Source organism: Aquarana catesbeiana, linkage group LG08 (genome assembly GCF_042186555.1).
Source record: "Aquarana catesbeiana isolate 2022-GZ linkage group LG08, ASM4218655v1, whole genome shotgun sequence".
Classification (NCBI taxonomy): domain Eukaryota; kingdom Metazoa; phylum Chordata; class Amphibia; order Anura; family Ranidae; genus Aquarana; species Aquarana catesbeiana.
In genome coordinates this window covers 80184337-80207552 of record NC_133331.1, presented here as the reverse complement: position 1 = coordinate 80207552, position 23216 = coordinate 80184337, and the positions used below count along the sequence as shown (strand labels likewise).

The 23216-nt window shown below is 44.6% G+C and overlaps 1 protein-coding gene across 5 annotated transcripts in view; it reads right to left on the bottom strand.

The window, feature by feature from the left end:
* Window positions 1–1100: 1100 nt before the first annotated feature.
* Window positions 1101–23216, bottom strand: part of IDE (insulin degrading enzyme) — a 149216-nt gene continuing 127100 nt past the window's right edge. For all 5 annotated transcript variants that reach the window (XM_073596049.1, XM_073596046.1, XM_073596047.1 and 2 more), the window contains exons 19-25: window positions 18797–18908; window positions 18545–18712; window positions 17737–18009; window positions 16869–16930; window positions 15072–15144; window positions 11404–11471; window positions 1101–3777 (exon numbers count right to left, since the gene is read on the bottom strand). In XM_073596049.1, coding sequence (XP_073452150.1) covers window positions 3682–3777; window positions 11404–11471; window positions 15072–15144; window positions 16869–16930; window positions 17737–18009; window positions 18545–18712; window positions 18797–18908 — 852 coding nt within the window. In that variant the 3' untranslated portion in view covers window positions 1101–3681. The remainder of the gene's footprint in view (window positions 3778–11403; window positions 11472–15071; window positions 15145–16868; window positions 16931–17736; window positions 18010–18544; window positions 18713–18796; window positions 18909–23216) is intronic.

The window sequence follows — 23216 nt, the reverse complement described above, 5'->3', positions numbered from 1 at the left end:
TTATTGCTTTCACTCAGACGATTGCGGCGATACCTCACATGTGTGATTTGAACACAGCTTACATATGCGGGCGCAACTTCCGTATGAGTTTTCTTTGCTTCGCAGGGACGGGGGTGCTTTAAATTTTTTTTTTTTTTTTAATTTCATTTATTTTTATTTTTTTACATTGTGTTTTATTTTTTTCATTTTGATCACTTTTATTGCTGTCACAAGGAATGTAAACATCCCTTGTGACAGTAATAGGTGGTGACAGGTACTCTTTATGGAGGGATCGGGGTTCTAAAAGACCTCCAATCCCTCCTTTGCACTTCAAAGTATTCAGATGGCCGTTTTCGGCGATTCTGAATACTGTATATTTTTTAAAAACCGGCGCCATTGGCAGCCGAGTAAACAGGTGATGTTGTGACGTCACTTCCGTGTTTACAGAGAGAAGACTGGAACTAAGCCATTTCCGGCTTCGTGCCAATCTCTCTCTAGCTGCTGGAAGAGGCGGATCAATGATCAGGACTCCCGGTGGGTCGGTAAGAGCGGCGGAAGGGGGGTTGTCCACTCCCGCTCCTCTGGGATAACAACCGAGCGGCTTTTAGCCCCTGGATAGCCGATCGCCCGCTCTAAAAAATGGTACCGGGATGATGCCTGCAGCTGTGGGCATCATATCGGTATAACCCCCAAAAGCCGAGGCCGTGTATCTGCGTACGCTCGGCGGCAAGGGGTTAAAAGTCAGAATTGCAACAGCAGATGCTGTGGATAGTGAAGATTTCCAGAAAAACATGTGGGTAACCGTCCCCAGTAATGACCCCTTTAAGTCTGTTGTTGCCTCATTGACAGTGAAATACATCATACAAGGGCTTAGCATCCATTTAGGTAAACCAGAACTTGTCCTTTAAACAACAAAAGGACATGAAGCCTGTTTGTTAGGGGGTTTTGAGAGAAGGATCCCAGTCAAACACGGATTTCCTTTTATCATAGTAACAAATTATCTATTGCCCTATATAAACCATGCTGTTATAATCCAAATCAGATGAGTTTCTGTTGGTAATACCACCACCAGTATGATATCAAAATGCAATGAATTCTAGGCAAAGGCAAAGAAACAGATATTTCTAATTTAAATAAAACAGCTTTATTTATAAAGTCTAAATGGGCAACAATTCAGAGAAACCCTGAGACAACAGATGCAAAGTATGCCAGATTTAAAAATAAAAAAAATATGGAAAAAGGATAATAAATAAAATTCGGCTCTTTATATAGTTTCAGCATGTCATTGGTTGAATTATAAAACTGCAATTTCACCTTTATAAATGATTAAAAGCTTGTGCAGCATGGTCTAATTTATATATTTTTTCGTTATAATACTTATCGCTATAACCTACCCACACTCCGAACCTAAAACTCATTATCTCTTTACAAATCTGTTTTGAATGTATATGACCAAGGAATACTGCTTGATGCAGTTCAAGTGTAAAGCCTAGTGTACACGGGCCAAATGTCTGCCGGCTTTGGGCAGTTCAAAAGAAACCGACATCCAGCCAGTGTGTATGGCAGCCGGTCCGACAGAAAGCGACTGACCAAAAAAGGTCTGCCGAACGGCTCCCAATTAGCACACTCAGCCAATTGCTGTGAGCGCTGACCAGAGTGTTCTAGCGTGGGGGGCATCCCCCTGTTAGTACTGCCATCTCCCCTGCTGTGCTATTGTGTTCTAACATCGGATTGTTAGTACAGCGGCTCTGACCTGAGCTGTCAGTTTTTTTCGTTCAACCTGCTAGGTTGAACGAAAAAAAAACCCAAAAAAAAACCAAAAACTGGTGGTGTCTACGAGGCTTAAGTCTTCACAAAGGGGTGTAGCACAACTGGATACTGTAGTGGGCTCCAGGAGATTAAGATGGGAATGAGTGACTAATAAGATTTCCTTTAGACCCCTTTCACACTGGGGCGGTTTGCAGGCACTATTTTGCTAAAAATAGAGCCTGCAAACCATCCCGAAACAGCCGCTGCTGTGTCTCCAGTGTGAAAGCCCCAAGGGCTTTCACACTGGAGCGGTGCGCTAGCAGGACGGGAAAAAAAATCCTGCTAGCAGCATATTCGGAGCGGTGTATACACTGCTCCTGCTCATTGAAATCAATGGGGCAGCGCGGCTATACCGCCGGCAAAGCGCCTCTGCAGAGTGGTGGTGGTTTTTAACCCTTTCTCGGCCGCAAGTGGGGGGTAAAGCCGCCCCGCTAGCGGCTGAATACCTCCGCTAAAACGAAGAAAAAGCGCCGCTAATAATAGCAGCGCTTTACTGCCGACGCACTCCCGCCACCAGTGTGAAAGGGGCCTTAGGGTGAACTCTTTTAGTCATTACTTATGAAGGACAAATATTGACACCTGGAGGGTACTTTTATCAAATTCTGTACATTTTCTGTATTTTATCTTACACGATGAGGATTTGTAATGGGTGATGAGAATGTATGGAACAGACAGTTTTCACAATGTCCTATTAGAGTTTATACAAAGACCCAGCTAGGCCAGGTTGTAGCACACTAGCTGTTAAAGTACCACAATTCCCAGCAGCCTTACTGTGGCTTCTGAACAAGCAGAAGGGTCATAGGCTGATGTCTGAAAGCTTTAGCAAAGCTAACCCTGCAACCAATCAGATTATAAGGAATACTGTTGAAGTATAGTATAATAATAGTACAACGGTATCCTACTAGCTGATGTTTTGTGCCAGTACCCTGTTTTGCACATGGCACAGGGGATGTGCCAGTTTTCAAACTGGACTTGACAGGTCATACAACAGTAACAGACAAGTGAAAAAAAAAGGTGGCAGTTTTATTATCCCAGCTATGATATATCTTGTATGACTCAGCCGATGTTTGGATGAGTCAGAAGCACCTTAAGTCTACATGACTTATGTCATTTATGTCTTGACACTAAACCATCCACCCACAGACAGTGCAGGCTTCCACAGGATAATGTAAAGCAATACAAATGTTTGCAGGTGGCTCCATCTCATTTTCAACCCTATAGTGTCCTTACTATGTAATGGAAAACAGCATTGCTGAAGTACAAAAGTTTAACTCTGCAATTTAAAGGTTAAGTCCACCCAAAACTGCCAACTGAGATTTCAATGGCTGTTGGCAAGATAATTAACCCTTTGGCTTCTTACCGCTCTTGGTGACTCCAGTGGGTAAATTTCTGCCAAAGTTCCCATTTGTACCCTCCTCCAGCCAGCCCTTATGAGGATGTCAAGTCTACACTAAACTGGCCACGAAAAGCAGAGAAGGCGGGACTTAGCCTTTAAATCATAATCCAATGAAATCGCTACATCTGCATAAGAAAAAAAAACCTATATCTACACTGTACCTTCATCACAGGAACACCAGATAAAGAGTTACTCCTGGCATGCCTTAATATGAAGACTCCTTCTCCTAGCCACTGAAAGTCAATAGTTTACATATGCACACATTTGAAAAAATTCACTACATTTCTTAATAGGACAGATGCAATTCTGATTCCGCCTGTTTTACATGCCACAATGAAAAATTAAAGTTAAGAGGTTTTGACTACAGTTTGTATTTGTTTCTATTGAAGATCTGTTAGCAAAATCCTAATATATTCATTACAATTTTCACTCATTTCTAACCCCACTGGGAAACAGATGTGTCAGTAGGTTTCTGAATTTTGCTGATCTTACAAGGATCATAACTTTGCAGCCATGAAGTTGACGTGAGGCTTAACGAGAGGGAACAGAGGTAGACTCCTCTTGAATTCTGGCATGTTGCTGATGATTTCGGGCTGAATGTAAACATAGGATTGCATATTATTTATGAGAGAGTCATGCACACAACATATAAAACATTTTTGATCCTGTCGATGAATAATTAGCATTCACATAAGCAGATAAACACAATTTAATATTTATTGAGCATTGCATTAAGGATTGCTTTCAAAGGTCTCTTGCCAGTCATTTTATGGGAAATGTTATGAGAATGCAGTGGGTGTTCAATATTGGCATAAATATGCTCTGGACATAAGAGAGAGGGGGCAATGAATCCTACTTTGTCTATGATTATAGTTTGTAATGTCTTTCCAAAAAGCTTCTATACATGGGAATGTCTCTATACACACATATAGAAATACAGCATTAGGTGCACGACTATCAGGTTACACAGAATTTGGCGGTCTTTAAAATTTTAATGAAGGTATGAAGAGTAGGTAATCCTCAATATGTCGCTACAACAGTGGCGAGATACTGGTTACAAGCAAGAACCATAAGGCATTGCTATATCTGTAGACCAGCCAGTAACTGCTGGCTCACACTTATGCAATGCAGTGCACTAATGTGTGCATTACCGCACAACGTGGTGCTAGTCATTTTGAAGGTCAGCCCAATGCACAGACAACCCAGCTTTAATGCACAGTAATGTACTACAGAACATTGTGGTGTGCTAGATTGCAAAAAATGCTATACCCTTTTGTCTCGATGATGAAATGAATGGGCTGTGTTAACACATAAGAACAGCAAAGTGTGAAAGGGCCTTAAAGAATTAAAGTGACTAAAGTTTTTTTTTTTTTACTTAAAAAAACATGCCATACTTACTTGCTTTGTGCAATGGTTTCATACAGAGTGGACCCAAACCTCCTTTTCTTGTGTCCCCCGCCGGTGCTCCTGGCTCCTCTTAGTCTAGGTGGTCTTCTTCACCCTCATAGGAAGCCACTTCCAGTACCACCTGTGGGCTCGCTCCTGAGCCATGCTGCAGGCATCCATAGACAGAGACAGCGAGGCTCAACTCTGCCTCCTGCTGCCTCGTTACAGGATTCGACTGACAGCAGCAGGGGAGCCAATGGCTCCTGATGTCTCAGCAAAGGCTATGAGAGATGCTACAAACGGAAGCAGTACTGGATCAAGTAAGGACTCAGTAAGTATAGCGAGGAGGGTGAGATGGCAGTCCTGCTGCCTAACCATTATTTACCTTAATGCAGGGAATGCATTAAAAAGGGCAAAGTTCACCTTTTTCAAAAAAAAAAAAAAAGCTAATCTTTTTGCAGGTTAAAGAATTTGTATTTTTTTTTACTTGGAACCTGTAAAGCACTGCACCCACAATCTGCATATCACAGGTGCCATGCAGGACTCCTGTAGACTTTCCAGTGTATTTGTCTGCTCATACCTCATAGGGGCAGGAAGATACACACTGACATGGAGACAATGAACTACCAGAGCGCTCAACAGCACCGTGGTCGTTCATTGAGAACTACAAGCCAACAGCAAAGGCTGTAGATACTTGTAGTTTCCCATTCACAGAACTCTGTGAATGAATGACACAGCCAGGCGGGCAAAGCCCCGCACAGATTTTTTTTTTTTTTTTTAAATAGTGACAGTAAGCAGGGGGAGTAGATCCCTCGCTTGTTGTCACTGGAGGAAGCGGCTGCAATAGTAGGAACATGTTACATTCTAAAATTAGGTGAACATGTAATCTATTCCCAAAGGTTAACTTATCCTTTAACCACTTCTGGACTAGCCGCCGCAGTTTTAATGCGGCAGGTTGGATCAGCTGGGCAAATCGACGTTACCTTATGTCACTTCGCCTTTTGGCAACTAGGGGCGCCCGCAGCGTGTGCCTGGGGCCGCCGGACGCGATGACCTCTGGGCACCCGGGATCTGTGTGTGTAACCAGATCCTGGTTCTCTCAGGGGAGAGGAGACAGATCGCGTGTTCATACTAAGTATGAACACCGATATCTCTCTTCCCCTAGTCAGTCCCATTCTCTCTACAGGTAGAGCACACCTATGGAACAGTTAACCCCTTGATCGCCCCCTAGTGTTAAACGCTTCCCTGCCAGTGACATTTATACAGTAATCAGTGCATTTTTATAGCACTGACAGCTGTATAATTGTCAATGGTCCCAAAAATGTGTCAAATGTGTCCAATTTGTCGCAATATCGCAGTCCCCGAAAAAAAAAAAAAACGCACATCACTGCCATTACTAGTAAGAAAAAACAATTAGAGTTACTTACTGGTAACATCTTTTCCAGGACAGCTGTCTATGTGAGACCGAGCCTCTTACCTTCTAAGGAAACACCTCCCAGCCTAGATTTAAAAAGGCATGCTTCCCCGCTGGCTCCTCAGTTCTTCAAGTACACATCATTCACCATAAATTACTTTTTGATGGTTCCTGAATCAGGAACCCAAAAGGAAACCATCAAGGGTAGGTACATGGTGCTGTCCTGAAAGTCTCCTGGAAAAGACGTTACCAGTAACTAATTTTTCCATATCGTCTTTCAGGACAGCCACCTATGAGAGGATAAGCGAGCACTTACCCTTAGGGTAGAACTACGGCTTACAGGACTCTGTGTCCAAAGAGCCTGATCCCTTTGCTAACAACAAGAACAGCCTCTAGTGTCAGGTAAAAGGTGGGAGAGCTGAATCACGTTGCCGCTGCACTGATTTGGCATGGAGTAGCATTAGCTTCTCTGAGATCTCCCTACATATAGGCTTGTCCGATTGTTAGCGAATGCCATCTTGCCCAGGTACTGCTAGAGATTTTAACCCTTACTTAGTCCCTGCAAAACAACAAGGAAGGAAACCCCTTATTGACACATGAACCAAAGTTCAAAGGAAGATCCCAAGCGGGCCTACAGCAAGAAAAAAGAAAAAAAAAGGACTGCGCTGTACCCTAAAATCATATAAATGAACATATATATGCAAACTGAAAAATGGTGAGATACTATGACTAATAAAATAATACCAGGCTGTTGTCACATGTGAATACACCAATACTATAAACTATAGGTGAACCAAAAATCAACAAAAACATATAAAATAGAAAAGTGAAAAACACCAAGTCCATGAATGAATGGGCAAGAAGTCCACTGGGTAGTAAGAAGACGCCCTTGATCACTATTCACAAGGGTCGGTGTAAAAAAGGGGGAAATAGGAAACCACCCAACACAGTGATCCTCCACCACCTGAAGTGCATGCTTACCAGATGATAAGCTTAATTCCCCCTTTTTTACACCGACCCTTGTGAATAGTGATCAAGGGCGTCTTCTTACTACCCAGTAGTATTGGTGCGTTCACATGTGACAACAGCCTGGTATTATTTTATTAGTCATAGTATCTCACCATTTTTCAGCTTGCATATATATGTTCATTTATATGATTTTAGGGTACAGCGCAGTCCTTTTTTTTTCTTTTTTCTGTATTAATGTGGATATCGCACATTTGAACTGCAGCTTATTATCATTTCTTTGAGTGCAATGTTTTTTTCCTTTTTCTATATGGGCTACAGCAAGTACTTGGGAGACTGCAGACCTAAACGCCTCCAAATCTCAGGTAAGTGGAGCATAAAATATAATCTTGAGGGATCTCTCTTAGTAGCCAGACCACCAGGTTGCCAGAGCCATCAGGACAAGTAGTCCTTTAGGCCAGTGTGATACAATGAGAACGACCGTAGTGTTCTATGCCCACCGGTAAGACTGCGGGTGGGCGAGGTGGCATAGCACCTGGGGAAACGCCAGCTCTAAGCGACGGCATCTACCCAAGAGCGCCAACTCTATACTGGTTCATGCCCAAAGAGGAAGTGTGAGGAAACCAGAGTTCCCGGAGGAGACTCGAGATCCCAGGGTTAACCGCCCTATAGACAGTCCAGATGTAAGGGGTGCTTGCAACTGCAAGAGGAGGTCTCCACTGAGTTTTAGTCACAACTTCCATCATCAGATGAGATCGGGTGCATTTAGGGTGCTGTGGCAGTAGACCAGCATTCCTACCTGGGTCACCCTCGTATTTCACAGGAAGGGCTCTCTTCCTGTCTGCTATGTGATTCAAGAATCGCCTCCAGCCCAGGACAAAGAACAGGTCCCCTGTGGGAGGGATATCGCACAGTCTTGGACATGCTGTTCATCCCCCACCACTTGGGGGGCAGCCCATCCTCTTACTGACCGTGCATCAATGTGTGTCTGCAATTGTGTCAGACAATATTCTAAGATGCGCAACACCAGTATAAATGCCAAAGTAGTTCATTTTCCTACAATGAAAACAATCACAGGTCCCTTTCAGAAGAGAGTTCATTCTCCTGAGCATGGAAGCCAACAATTCCCCTCTGTCTCCCAAGACTAGGCTGGTAAGTCTGGATCTGTGGAAAAAACTGCGTCTGGTGGGAGCAAAGGGTACTGAACCAAAGCCTTCCGAGAAGCTGGACCCTAGTCTTCCCCGACTTCCATCAGACCTAATGGACAGGAACACCCTTTTCCGCTGCTCTGGCCTTGGTCGTGGAGCAAGCGTGTTTTTCTTGTCCTCCTGCAACCACCTCCTCCATAGAAATTTAGTAACGAGGGGGCCTACTGGATTCACCATCCAGGCCTTCTCCCACTTCTTAATAAGTGTTCTAGAAACCTTTGTATCTTACTAGGGTCTGGTCACCTGAAGGCCTTTAACCCTCTATGATGCCATCCAGGGAGACACCCCCTGATACTGGGCCCTGGTCACCAGAGATCCCCTGTTTAGCTTCCTATATCAGGTGCATACAGGTGATGTGGCCATCAGCCACCAGGCAGGCAACCATGTAACATCAAAACACTAGTGAAACATGCAGGGTGCTAGCTTGGTTGGGATTTGAACTCATGACTGCAGTGTATAAGGCACAGTTTAGGTGCAACACCTTGAAATGTGAACTCCCTTTCTTCACTGTTTGTGGGTTGGGTCGACCCAGAGAACCTGAAGACTCCTGCCTGAAGATTTTAGGTGAGCTGGTTTGCTGATCCTACACAGGCAAAGCTGACCCCTCTGGTCATGAGTGCACGCTACCCAGCCAATGTGCCACGTATATCGAATACCAGCCTGTGTTTGGGGCATGTAAGATATCCCAGGGAGAACCCACAACTTGATGCAAGTACTGCAATGTTGGGGGATCTGAACTAATCTGCCTGGCAACACTGGGGTAAAGTGTCAGCCACCCAGGCCTTTGCCCCTGGATAGACGCGCCAGAGTCACCAGGAGACTGCTCAGGGAACTGACCCTCAGCCCCATCGAATCAGTGACCCCAGAGCTGAAGCGTTAACCGCTGAGCCACTGCATAAACTGACTTTTCAAAGGTTGGAAGGATCTGACATGAGGATAAGGATCCTATGTCTCCAGGCAGACTCCCATGGCTGCACTGGTTGTGAGCCACGACTGCATCACCATTGTTGCTTTTCGGTGGCCAGCCTTGTGTTTTACCACAGTATTATTTCAGCCACGCCCACTCCCACACCAGTCCCTACTGGTTACAAGGGGGGGAAACACTCAAAAGGATGTGCATGGAAAGATGTGCATGGAAGTACAAACACATTCAGGCTTATCTGTGAGGTGCTGGTGCTTGCTTCCGCTGCCTGTGCAGGTGTCGCAGAGGAGTCCATCCCACCCCTTTGGTGGTCCGCAGCCGCTGCTGGGTCTTCCACTTTTGAACACCAGACCCATAGGGATGGCAAGCAGAAGTTCTCACCTCTAAGCCACGGAGCTGCCACATCTCCAGCAGAGAACCTAAAAGCGTGCCCCCGGAGCATCCCACGATACAACTTTGCTGGGGTGGCAACAGAAAAACAGCATGGCTGCCAGGTAACCTCTCTCCGAGGCATAGCACCACTAGTCCTCAGAGACCTCCATCTCCTTCCCAGACACACAGGCTTCAGCCTCCCTGGGCCATCTTTAGCCACAGCTCCTCGCAGTGTCTCCTGCCGGAGGAAACATCAAGACTGAGGAGTCTGGCGGGGAATCATGCCTTTTAATTCTAGGCTGAGCGGTGTTTCCTCAGAAGGGAGGAGCCGAGGTCTCTCATAGGTGGCTGTCCTAAAAGAAGATATCGGAAAAAATAATAAGAATGCCATAAATCTATTTCCTATTTTGTAGATGCTATAACTTTTGCGCAAACCAATCGCTTATTGCGATTTTTTTTTTACCAAAAGGTATGTAGAATACATATCGGGTTAACGGAGGAAAAAAATTTGTTTTTTTTTTAAAAAAAAGGGGGATATTTATTATAGCAAAAAGTAAAAGATAGTGTTTTTTTCAAAATTGTCGCTCTTTTGTTTATAGCAGAGGTGCTCAAATACCACCAAAAGAAAGCTCTATTTGTGGGGAAAAAAAGAACATCACTTTTGTTTGGTTACAGCGTCGCACAATTGTCAGTTAAAGTGATGCAGTGCCGTATCGCAAAAAAATGGCCTGGTCATTGAGCAGCCAAATCTTCCGGGGCTGAAGTGGTTAAGGTAAAAAAAGGTTTAGGCTTTAGAACCGCTTTAACATGCCCCACTGCCTTTACCACTAAAGAAGAATTAAAATATTGACAATTGTTTTTCCAATGCTTCATTTTCAGAAGTATCAGATGGTGTTCAGGAATTAGGTCCGACCTTCAGCCAGTTGGAAACTTAACAGTTAAGTGTTGAATATCTTACCTTTTTATTTTTTTCCAAAACCCAGTCAAAAAAACTCCTATCCTGTCTGGCGGCTGCAGCTAAAAGACCGCTGCCATTTTATAGGGAGGTACCGCAGTCTGACATGGCCTCCCATCTTAGCTTCAGTCTGCAAAGATCGCACACCCTACTGATATCAATGTTTTGGGGCCAAAAAGGCAGAATGCATGACAAACCGCTGTCCAGAGACTGCTGCTTTCACACAGATAACATTGGCCTTAAAGTGGCTGTAATCCTAAAAAAAGTGACCCTGGCACTTTAAAGCACGTTCAACCGCATAGTGCTTGTGCAGCATAATTTTTCCTTTTCCAAGCTGTAAAAAAAAAAAAAAAAAAACTTCTTGATCTTGCCAGTTCTTGTGTCCCCCTGTGTGTCCTGACCACCGTAATCAGGAGCCCCGATTACCGTGGAGCCTTATGCCCTGATTACCGTGGTCTGTTTACATGCCTTTATCATCCCGCTGCTCTCTTCTCTCCCCTTCCCTCCCTGCCAACTCTTGTGTCTGAGCCGTCCCTCCCCTCCCATCGCTGTTCCGAGCAGCATTAAAGCTACTGCTCACAATTACTGCCAGCCCCTCTGCTAGGACAAAATGTACTATATAGTGTATGTGCTTTTTTAAAATTCTCCTTCTAAAGGCCTTATTTCACGTCGCTGATCTGTGGTCACATGACCGCCTGGCAGACGTCAAAGGGAGAACCCAGCCCCTCCCTCTGTAGCACATAAATCAGAGAAACAGAGGCGGGTGGTCACAGGACCGCTGAGCGTCAAGGTAAAAAAAGGTATTTAGAAGAAGAATTATTAAAAAGCACATATACTGTATAGTACGTGTCCTAGCAGAGGGGCTGGCCGTGATTGTGAGCACTGCCTTTACAACCCCCTTAAGTTACAGCCTCAAGAGGAGCATAGCAGTTTTCTGCTGGGGCAATTTAAAAAAAGAAAAGTACATCTGAGCTTTAAAGTAGACATGTTGATTACCTGAGGTAGGGCTGGTGCAGGTGCAAGGTTGACATCGTTTTGACTTGGAAACTCCCCAACAACGGGACCTGAGAATAATAAAATTAAAAGAAGTTGGCACTCGAAGTTATAAAAATACTGTGACATAAAATAACCTGCCATCCACTGGCCCCTAGACTCTTCTCACGCAAAACATTTACCCAGGAGATTCCCCACACTTCCCAAAACATTTGCATTTATAATGGTCAAGGCAGTTAGGCAGAATAGGGAATTCTGAGGAAGGAGGATAAAAACCACTGTGCATAAAACAAGTGTGATTTGGCACCTACACAAGACTGAGTCACTTTTCTGTATGGAAAACAAAAGGTGAAAAATCCATTGCTAAATTGTTTATGTAAGTGTGTGCTACAGGGCTGCCTTCTTGCTTTATACCTGGTGAGACATGGCCATGCAAAAAGCATGCAGAGATCAGGTAAAGGGGCATGCTTGTCTGATGTTATTGGTTCACACCAAGCAAAAAGACAAGGATCTATATAACAAACCTGGAACATGCATCACCAATAATGGATTCAAGCATTAGCAGCTCCCATATTTAATATCTAATCCATTCTAGACAAAAAAACAGCAAGGCATACCAGCCTAGTGAATATAATAAAAGATATATACTCACAAAACTGTATCAGACACCCTAGGGTCTTCTTGGTGCATCCAAAGCCAGTAGAAGCAAGCATCTTACAAGTTTCAAGGTATAAACCCTCTTTATCAGAACTGCTAGCTCTGATGAAGCAGGTCTATCTATTAAAACGCGTCAGTATACTTGCTTTATGAAATAAAGTACTGCAAAGGTCTTCTACATCTGTTATCCAGGCTTTGGAGGCAGAGACCCTGTCTTATGACTCATTTATGTTTTTTGTGAGTATATAAATCTTGCATTATATTATTAAATGGTGTCTAAAGTAATGCACTAGACAGGTGTGCCCTTCATTTGTCTAGAATCAAAGATTTCCCCCATCTGAATAGGGCTACAAAACTGAGCCGACCCTTGGCACTGTACGCATTGACCAACTGACTATCTCACCTTAGCCTAAAACCTTTTCAGCTTCCTGTCAGCTGCTTTACTATAGTCTAACACTTGAGCACTGATGTGGTGGTTGTCTAATCTATTTTAATTAAAAGCAACTGTCAGCCCCCAAAAATAATCCTGATAGAAGTGCTCTGCAACGAAAGAGCTATTCTTTCCTTTGCTGCTTGTGACTTCTACTTCTATTTAAAGCAGAACTCTGGGATTTTCAAAAAATCCCCCATTAGTACACCCCCCACACAAAACACTAAACAGTTATTACACCTGTGAAATTTCTAACCGTTTAAGCTATGACTGATTGAATTTTCAGGAAGTCAGTTTTCTGAATTAAAAAATGCAGCCTGTATTCTGCCCAAGAGGAGGTGTTAGAAGAGTGATTGCATCATATCCTCTTCTCTCTCTCTAACTGTAATCAGCCTACATTTCCCATGAATACTTGGGATGGGCGTGAATGTGGGAGGTACACTAGGCTTGTACATGTAAATGTGAATTCGCCCACTTCAACATAAATCACACCCCTCATTCTGCAGCCAGCAAGCCATACATAACACACAGTATGATAGGTTACAGCCTTATAAATGCAAAGCATTTTAATATAAATGCATATTAATATAATATTAATTTAATGCATTTAATAAATTTAAATTACATTAATACATTTAATGCATTTAATATAAATGAAAACCAGTGCCAAAAGTCCGGGACCCCCTCGTCAGGGACCACCAGCGCCACTCGTCAGGGACCACCATGACAGGGACCGCCAGTGCCACTTGTCAGGGACCATGACAGGGACCGCCAGTGCCACGCAGGGGTTATCATCAGTATTTACTTGCATATACACAGCGGGGATCTCCTGCAGTGTCCGTTATTTTTATATGAGAACGCGAGCGCTGATGCCCCCCCCCCCCCGCCGTCATTATGATTGACAGCGAACTGTTCCTATAACGGCGGGAGGCGGGACATTAGCATTGGTGTTCTCCTATGCAATACCGGACACAGTGGGAGATCCCCGATGTGTCATACAAGTAAATACTGATGATAATCTCCACTCTGCATGGAGATAGCAGGCGGGGGGGGCAGTGCGGTGGGGACGGAGCGGATACAGATTGGAGGGGCGGTGACTGTCAGGGAGCAGGGGAGCGGAGGACGGAGGAGAGAGAAGGACACCTCCTCCATGGGCGGCACAGACCGGGGGCTGTGAGACCCCATTCGCCCACAACATTTCTGCTTCCTCCCTGCTCATCTTTCAGAGGACTACAAGGGGGAATGCCAGACCGCTGGCTATGCTGAGGAGAGGGATAGCAGCCAGTGGTCTTACAAACAGGATGTTAGCAGGCAATAACGTTTTTTCACCAAGTTCAGCAGCCTATTACAGAGGAACTACAGAGCTCAGAAGAACATGGATGGCAAAGTGGGTGAAGGTATGAGATCAGCAACAAGGACATGGAAAAACAATTTTGCCTGGAATTCTGCTTTCATTTAAGCGCTACAGCGTCAGTCAGACTTTTCAGCAACATTTTACAGATGCCCGTATTCCCCCTCACTATAATTCCATCCTCCAATCCCTATATAACTTGTGTGTTTTGTAGCGACAGAATGGTTGGAAGCTAGTATGCAAGGCAGGGAGACACAGACAACCGGCACTCTCAAAAGATTTTAATGTTATAGAGCCCGTGTCAAACACATGACCTGCAGACTGAATTTGGCCCACCAGGTCATTTCATGTGGTTCTTGCACCTCATCTGCGGCTCCGCCCTCCTCTCCGCCCCCACTTTGTCTCAGCAGTCGAGAGGACGACAGAACTCCTCTATCAGATCTTGCACTTCTCTGTGCAGCCACAGCACCCCGGTCTTTGCATCTTCTGGTCTCGGCATTCAGCAGATTCAGGCAGCGGACTCCAGCCCTCCTCTGGTCCTCCTCCAGACCCTGTACTTTCTGCTTCCCAGCTCCACCCCTAGCTTCTTCCCAGCAGCAAAACAAGATAAGGGGTGTGAACTGTGATTTAAGATAGTTTACGTATGATGGCAGGGGGGCTCTTGACATCTGATGTAAGGGAAGAGGGGGGGCTCTGGACATCTAGTGCTACAGATCTAACCGACCCTTTGAGAGCAACCATATTGTTGTTGCAGCCCACGATGAAACAGAGTTTGACATCCCTGCTGTAGAGTGAAGGACCTGGACAGAGCAAAGTAATAATACATTGAACACCAGAGAGGGGAGTACAATAGCTCTTCTATTGCAGGGGACTTTCCTCTTGAATGTTTTAGGCAACTGACCGGGTCACTTTTAGGAGTATTTTTCTTTCACAGGGAGGAGCCTCATTTGGATTTTATAGCTACATTTCAGGTAATTTGCGTTTGTTTTTGTTTTTTTTAACACCCACACTAAAAAGACTGACTGGCGACAAAACAGACCTGTCCTAATGTATGTGTAGCACTGTTATTGTTGAATGAGGCAGCAAAGTTTGTGGTTAGTTCTGGTAATGCATAGCTCAAGACAAGGAAGTTTCTTTTCGCCCATCAGTCTCATCTGCCCATTAAAAGGCCAAGCTCCACCTTGGCACAGCATATTTTAATTGTTACGCAATAGTCTTTGAAGAGGAACTTACATGAATCCATCTCTCTGGCGAGCACATGTACAGAGACTTTATGTCTTCTTGGAGCTTCCAGTGATAGCAAGCCCTGCAAAACACCTCAAATCAGATTCTGCTTATAATAAAAAATATTTTAAAATAATACATGCTTTAATGAAACGAAGGAGTATCAACATAACTAATTTCATCTCATCACCAAATTTTACATCCAGTAGTTCTAAAGCAACTTACAAGTTTTCCCCCCTCAACAACGTAACCTTGAACTTTTCTTTTGCAAGACGGCACGTATTTTGCTGGTAGCTAAGATTATCACAAAATTAATTCCCCAGCGCAAGCCCAATGCAAATCAGGTTGCCAGGAAACAAATCTCACAGCAGTTTCATAATGCTGCTAACCAGCATTTTAGGGACAAAGAATAGAGCGTAAATATAGAACATCCATTACTAGATTTAAGTTTTTTTCCAAAACGGTGACGCAAGTCTTGGCTGTCAGTGACCTGTCTTGAAATAATAAGTCTACAAGGAAATGATATACAAAGCCCGTGCTTTGCCAGCAGAAATATGAATTTGGAAGTACAGTTATATGAAGAACAGTGGTAAGTGGAATCTTTAAAAGCAAAATTACATTTTAACAGCGTAGCCTAAATTGCCGCTTCATGTTTGGCAAGGTATAAAAACAAGATTGGCGTTCTTTATCTCAGGTAAAGTGCATGATCCTCCCCATGATTTACTGCCCGTTTCATTTTCGCATTGATGGGAAAGCCAGATTGAGACAGCCTTGTCTACTAGTCTTATGATACAAGTGTGTTTAAGGTTTCTACTAAAGGTACCGGTATCTATTCATTCGAGGACATAGACTTCAGAGCCAACGAGGAAAATATAAAACCAAAGAGCAAGCTTTCCCACATCCGCAAATAATCACAAAGGCTAACTCCAGAATACAATATACACAGGATAGCAATGTGTGGGCACTAGAAATTAATTTTCAAATGTGATATTTACAGTTTTCTACATTTTATTACATTCATTTTTTTTTATTACATTTCAAATTCTTTCAAATACAGGCAGTGGGAGTTTTTTTTTTTTTAATATAAAGTAGTATTTTCGCACTATCAATATTTGAAGAAGTTGATGTGTCCGGCTTTAAGTTTGTTCCGCTTTGACCACTATCTTAGGAATGTTGTAGCACACAGATCCACGACTTACACTTTAGCTACTTTTTTTTTTTGCCCTGGTATGATCTCCATATCCTCATAAGCTTATATAATTTTGGCTGCTTCTAGTGATCTGCTGCATCCTCACAAGTCTCACCTTTTATCACTATGTAACAACTACCACCAGTGTGTGCATTTGATGTAACATTTAAAGCTGAACTCAGGGCACAAAACATTTTGGTATAAATATATTCCTTGTAAAAGTAGTAGTGACATCACTGTGCTATACATGGCATGTGCAGAGAGGAGAGCTATGGAGGGATCCAGCAGGCACACCCACTACAGGCTGCCTGCAGAAAGCTACAGGAGGTAGTGAAGGGAGACAAGACCGGCCAACCTTGAAAAAGTGATTGAGCAGCAGTGAGCGGTCTATAAAAATACAAACCAAAGATTCAAGGAAGAATGTGCTTGACTCTTGTGTAATTATACAATATTTATTCCTGGATTTCAACTTTAAAGAAGACATCTATTGCACATTCATCAGCTGAAAAAAGATCTGCACACAGCCCCTTCCTGACTGCTCTACTTAATAAGCGATGAGACCACAGAGATATTTCTATTGTAATCAATACACCAGGCAGAAGAGGAGCTCACAATACCTTGTAAAAGTTTATGATGTCATCCTTGGTCAGGGTTTTCAGATATGCCACTTCAACATTGTCTGCAACGAGAAACACAATCAGTTATTAAGGATAGAAACAGCTTTGTACAGAGTAAATTGTGAGATACAATTGATTTAGGATATCACTAGAACATAAAAGAGCTGGTAATCTTCATAGTTAAAAGGAAGAGATAAACAAATAAAAAATTAATGAAAAATATAAAATAGAACAAGGCAGCACTGAAAGACCACAACGTTTGTCTTTAGACCAGAAATGAGTTGCCAAAACCGCTTCATAGTCCCCCCTGCCCCCACCACATTCTGCCTGGCAATGTTTTGGGCTTCTCAATAGTTTCTTCAAAGCTTTGCATTTCAGAATGCCTGGTTGGGCAGATCGGGTTAATACTCAGTGCAGGTCCCATTGGTGTCAAATAAGGCAAGATTGTACTTATTTTTAGGTGCTCACCGGTTTTAAGAGTTAAGATGCTTTGCGATAGGTTTAGTGTTATGGTTCAGGTTAAGAGTTAATGTTAAGAATTAAATAATGGGGTAAATTTGGGTTGCAGTTAAGGTTTAATACAACTCACAGGAACTAATTTCTGGACTATATTAAGGGCTGGAGGGTCACAGACATCAGCACACCAAAATGCATCTACTCGGTCTAGTCACATTTACTATATCACAGCTATTCTATAAATGCAACTTAAGACAAAAGTTGAGTGAAAGCCACAATAGCCCACTGTTCTCACATCAGCATTCTTCATATCTTTTAATGCTCTGGATATAAATGGTGTAAGGATTCAGTGATTGTCTTGCTTTCTGTCCTCGATACAAAAAGAACACTTGGTCCGTCCAGTGTTGCTCACCTCTGTCAAAGTGATACTGCTGAGAGATGATTTCGCCCCAGTACTTTGCACACTCAGCTGACAGTTTCTTTGGCTTGTCCAAGCGTCGCAGAGCCAGAGCCTGGACATGTTTCTGGAAGGCCTCATCAGACATCTCCTCCAGAGATTTTTCCATTGTCTTCAGGAAGGCCTCCACCCGGCTTTCTAGGTAGTGAGGTGGCTTCTCTGACTGTATAATAAACCTCAGGCCTTGGATACCATTTGCTCTTCGAGGGCCACTGAACACAATGTAACCTTCAAAAAAAAAGGACAAAATAGAACGTCCAGTGTATGAAAAAAGTCATAAAAAGTATTCTCTCACTTACATAAGCAAATTATCACAGTCTCGATACATTACAAAGAAAAAAGCTACACAACAGACAACATTCATCAGTGGCTATATAGGTGCATTTAATAAACCAATGACAGATGGCACCCTTTGGAATAACTAAAGTGAAAAATCCTACAGGGAGGATGGGACCCCATAGTAGTTGCTGTTGTATGTGGGTGGAAATAAGAAGGTGACGATCTCACATCAGATTCAGCTAACGATATAAAAACACTAGTAGGTGAAATCATCCTACTGACATCTAAGGTTAACAGACCATGCTATGTAGACTGTACCGTTGGACAGCTTTATAGTAGCCATGAACATTTCCAGAGAACTTTATTGATCATGTGTTAAGAGCACTGCAAAGGCTGCGTCATGTTCTCCGTGTCTACAAGTCAAAACAAGTGCAGCCTAGCAACCATTTGCTCACTTGCCAGGCCTTCACTACATACTCCTCACCTAGTTGCTCCTTTGTGCGCAGCGTGTTGAAGAAAGGCTCTGAAATGATCTGACAGAACAGCTCAAGAAACATATTCTCTGATGTGCTCTGCATGTTGGTCTGGTAATAGATCTCAATACCGCAATTGTTGTGCACTTCATTACGCTGTTGATATACGAACCATCCCTCTGTAAATCACAGAAAACCCAAGTGTTATAGAGAAACAGCAATGGTATACAGGCTACAGATGTCTATCCAGATACGAGTCTTACTGTCAGGGAGCTGTACTTCTCTGTATCTGACCAACTGGCTCGGGAGAAGAGGCTTTGTGTGAGCATGCTCAATCAGTGTGTCCTCCACCATTTGCATAATGGATAGCGCCGTCTGGAAAAACAAAAAAAAAAGAAAAATTAGCTTGACCTACAGTAAGTGTTAACATTACCAGTTCTCGACAAGGCTGGCCATAAACTGCTCCATTCTAAACCACTCAGGCAGCCGAAGGTGATGTTTGGGAGAGAATGTTTTCATGGATACTGGAGAAGATTAGAATTATCTTGGTTAGGAAGTGCTACTCATCACACATGGAGTGTTTCAAACTTGTTGGAAAAACCCTGTACAACCCCGTTCAATAATTCCTTCATTTCATGGTAAGAAAAGATAGTAACCCCCTGTCACGAATTCACACCCCAACGGCGACTAACTAACCGCGACGTGCGTTCCGTGACCGGGGTATATGAGGAACTAAGGGAATAAGGGGGAACTTATACTGCGCATGTAAGACTGGCTGTGGTACTTTCACAGCCTACACTACCTTTGGCCACCACTAGAGGGAGACTCCACTCCAATCCAGCTAGCTGACCACACACAGGCAGATACGAATCTTACATACAATCTGGTGCACTCTAAGGGTTGGGGAGCAATCTAGCAATTACTACACACTTCTAGGATTCCTCCAGCTATCCTGCAAGCTTGAACCCCGGTGTTAATCACTCTTCCCACTGTCCCCACACCCACACACCAGACACACAATAAACGATAGCCTGCCACCACCCAACAGTTTGTCCGCAGACTGGTCTGCTGAGCCACCACACACAGAGATCTCTGTCTGGAAGATCTGTTAGCTTACAATCTGCATGCAATCTGCCAACACACAGTGCAATTGCATACCGATTGGTACGTAACTTAAACCGAGTACTTAGGCACTAAAATACAACAACCTCTACAGAGATATGAGTCCTAGCTTAGTACACAGAAGTCACTTATTAATTTTATCATTTAATATCCCAAAAGTGGGCAGTGCATATAAGATATACAAAGAAAAAAGATTTACCAAAAAAGATACAAAAAATGCAGAAAGACACACCAATTGGCAATTTGCTATGAAAATAAAAAGGGATAAAAACAGAAATAAACTTTACCAAGAAAATCTATCCGTTAGTAGAAGCATACTGGAACATGTGGGAACTCCCCAGTTTCGAACTGGCTTCGTGGAAGAACAATGTCCATATCTCAGGCTACCCAATTTATTGAAATATGGATGCGGGCTGGACTTTAGCCCTTGGCCAATCAACCCTGGGGGGGTGTTCCTGTCTCAGCCCACAAATGTTTTGTGTTCTGAAATGACCAGAGTCAAATTGGCCCAGAACGGCGCTGATTGCTGGGTCATGGATAGGATTTCCGATACCAGCGCATCATGCCGATCGCAACAGTACCAATCACTGCCTGCCTGCCGCAATCAGGCGCCATATAACGGTTTTGTGTGGTTCTCTAGGATTCCACACCTGCTAAACATACAGAGTTACATGTACACGTAACCCATCAGGTGTACAATCAAAAGGAATTATTTCCATCTCTCTGCCGTTAATATTTTAGCTTTTATGAGAGATAAAATAGGTTCCTTAGATCTCTTGATATTAATCAAAGCTTATAGACTGTCCGGAGCCTTGTGAATGCCCCCTGCAGATCCGTGTGGCCAAGATGACTAGCAGATTTCTTTGAGCCTCAGGAAGCTGGCAATCTATGTTTACTGTAATGGGAGCTTTTATTGGCATCTAGGTGTCACATTGATCCTAGAAAAAATCTCTGTCCTTTTCAAATGCTAATGACAGAACATATGTGCATGACTGACATAGAATACTATATTTCTAATAACCCAGAATTAAACTACATCTACAATTACACTACTACAGATCACACCACATCTAGTTAAGGCAAAACTATCCTACGCTTATATTTTCGTCACACCCCCACGTGTGCCGCTTCAGTCAGTCCAGCCAGTTTAGTAGAAACAGAGATGTGCCTCAGTACATAGTGGTCTTTTTACGAAGATATATGGATGTCTACATCTAACCCAACTCAAGGTCACAAGGCTGAAGAGTTCTTTTTCCGCTAGCTCCTACTACAACAAGCAGAACAAAATCTACTAAAGCATATGTAAACCCCAATATTGAACTTTTTCCCACTTTTAGTCTGTTAAATACAGTACTGAATTAATTTTGTCAAATCGGTTTGATAAGTGCAAAAAGATCGGTTGAGCCTGCCAGCAATTCAGTGCAGACCTGTTCACTCTGCAGTCTTATTTCAAACAATAAGGCCCTTATCACACGGACGGATAGAATGGTGCTTTTAGCTGCGGATTTTCTAATTTTCTACCACAGCTAAAAGGACACAATGCTTTCCTATGGCCCCATTCACACACTGCGTTTAGCTGCAAATTAGATACATGCGGTTCTGTGCGGATAGAAAAAATAGAATTGACTGCGTCCAGGAGCGATTTAGTGCAGCTATCCGCACATAACCGCAGGTAATCGCAGTGCACTGTGTAAGCTGCGGATAACAGCGCCGAGCTGCTCATCGGGAAAGGAAAAATGATTTTTCCTTTCCCAATGAGCGACAAGCACGGGGATCCAATTCGGATCCCCGCCAATGCCCGGCACTGTTTGGTATGACTCTTGAGGGGGAACTCCACGCCAAATTTTAAATAAAAAAATGGCGTGGGTTCCCCCCCAGGGGCATACCAGGCCCTTCAGCCTGGTATGGATTTTAAGAGGAACCACTACGCCGCAAAAACGGCGTGGGGTCCCCCCCAAAATCCATACCAGACCCATATCCGAGCACGCAGCCCGGTCAGTCAGGAAAGGGGGTGGGGACGGGCGAGCGCCGCCCCCCCCCCCCCCCCCCCGAGCCGTACCAGGCCGCATGCCCTCAACATGGGGGGCGAGTGCTTTGGGGGAGGGGGCGCCCTGCGGCCCCCTCACCCCAAAGCACCTTGTCCCCATGTTGATGAGGACAAGGGCCTCTTCCCAACAACCCTGGCCGTTGGTTGTCGGGGTCTGCGGGCGGGGGGCTTATCGGAATCCGGGAGCCCCCTTTAATAAGGGGGCCCCCAGATCCTGGCCCCCCACCCTATGTGAATGAGTAGGGGGTACATGGTACCCCTACCCATTCACCTAGGGAAAAAGTGTCAATAAAAAAAACACTACACAGATTTTTAAAGTAATTTATTAGACAGCTCCGGGGTTCTTCCGACTTCGGGGGTCCCTCCGGTTCTTCTGCCGGGCTCCTCCGCTATTTTCTGCTCTTTTGCCGCTCTTTTGCTATAGCTGAGGAGCCCGGTCTTCTGCCTTCTTCCCTCTTCTCTTCTTCTGATGTTGACACGACGCTCTCTCTGGCTGGAATACACTCTGGGCGCTCCGCTGACTTGTATAGGCGGTGACCCCGCCCCCTTATGCCGTCACAGTCCCAGCATGCCCAGGGACTGTGACGGCATAAGGGGGCGGGGTCACCGCCTATACAAGTCAGAGCGGAGCGCCCAGAGTGCATTCCAGCCAGAGAGAGTGTCGTGTCAACATCAGAAGAAGAGAAGAGGGAAGAAGGCAGAAGGCAGCAGACCGGGCTCCTCCGCTATAGCAAAAGAGCGGCAAAAGAGCAGAAGATAGCGGAGGAGCCCGGCAGAAGACCCGGAGAGCGCGGAGAAGAACTGGAGAGACCCCCGAAGCCGGAAGAAGACCCCCGGAGCTGTCTAATAAATTACTTTAAAAATCTGTGTAGTGTTTTTTTTATTGACACTTTTTCCCTAGGTGAATGGGTAGGGGTACCATGTACCTCATACTCATTCACATAGGGTGGGGGGCCAGGATCTGGGGGCCCCCTTATTAAAGGGGGCTCCCGGATTCCGATAAGCCCCCCCGCCCGCAGACCCCGACAACCAACTCCCAGGGTTGTCGGGAAGAGGCCCTTGTCCTCATCAACATGGGGACAAGGTGCTTTCGGGTGGGGGGGCCGCAGGGCGCCCCCCTCCCCCAAAGCACTCACCCCCCATGTTGAGGACATGCGGCCTGGTACGGCTCAGAGGGGGGGGGGGGCGCTCGCCGGTTCCCCCCCCCCCTTTCCTGACCGACCGGGCTGCGTGCTCGGATAAGGGTCTGGTATGGATTTTGGGGGGGACCCCACGCCTTTTTTTCGGCGTAGGGGTTCCTCTTAAAATCCATACCAGACCGAAGGGCCTGGTATGCCCCTGGGGGGGGAACCCACGCCATTTTTTAATTTAAGCTGTACCGTCGTTCTTGCAGCGGTATTCGGCTGCTAGCGGTGCGGTTTTAACCCCCGCTGGTGGCCGAAAAAGGGTTAAAATCCCTCGTACAGCGCGGCTATAGCCGCGGTATTGCCGCGCTGTCTCATTGATTTCAATCA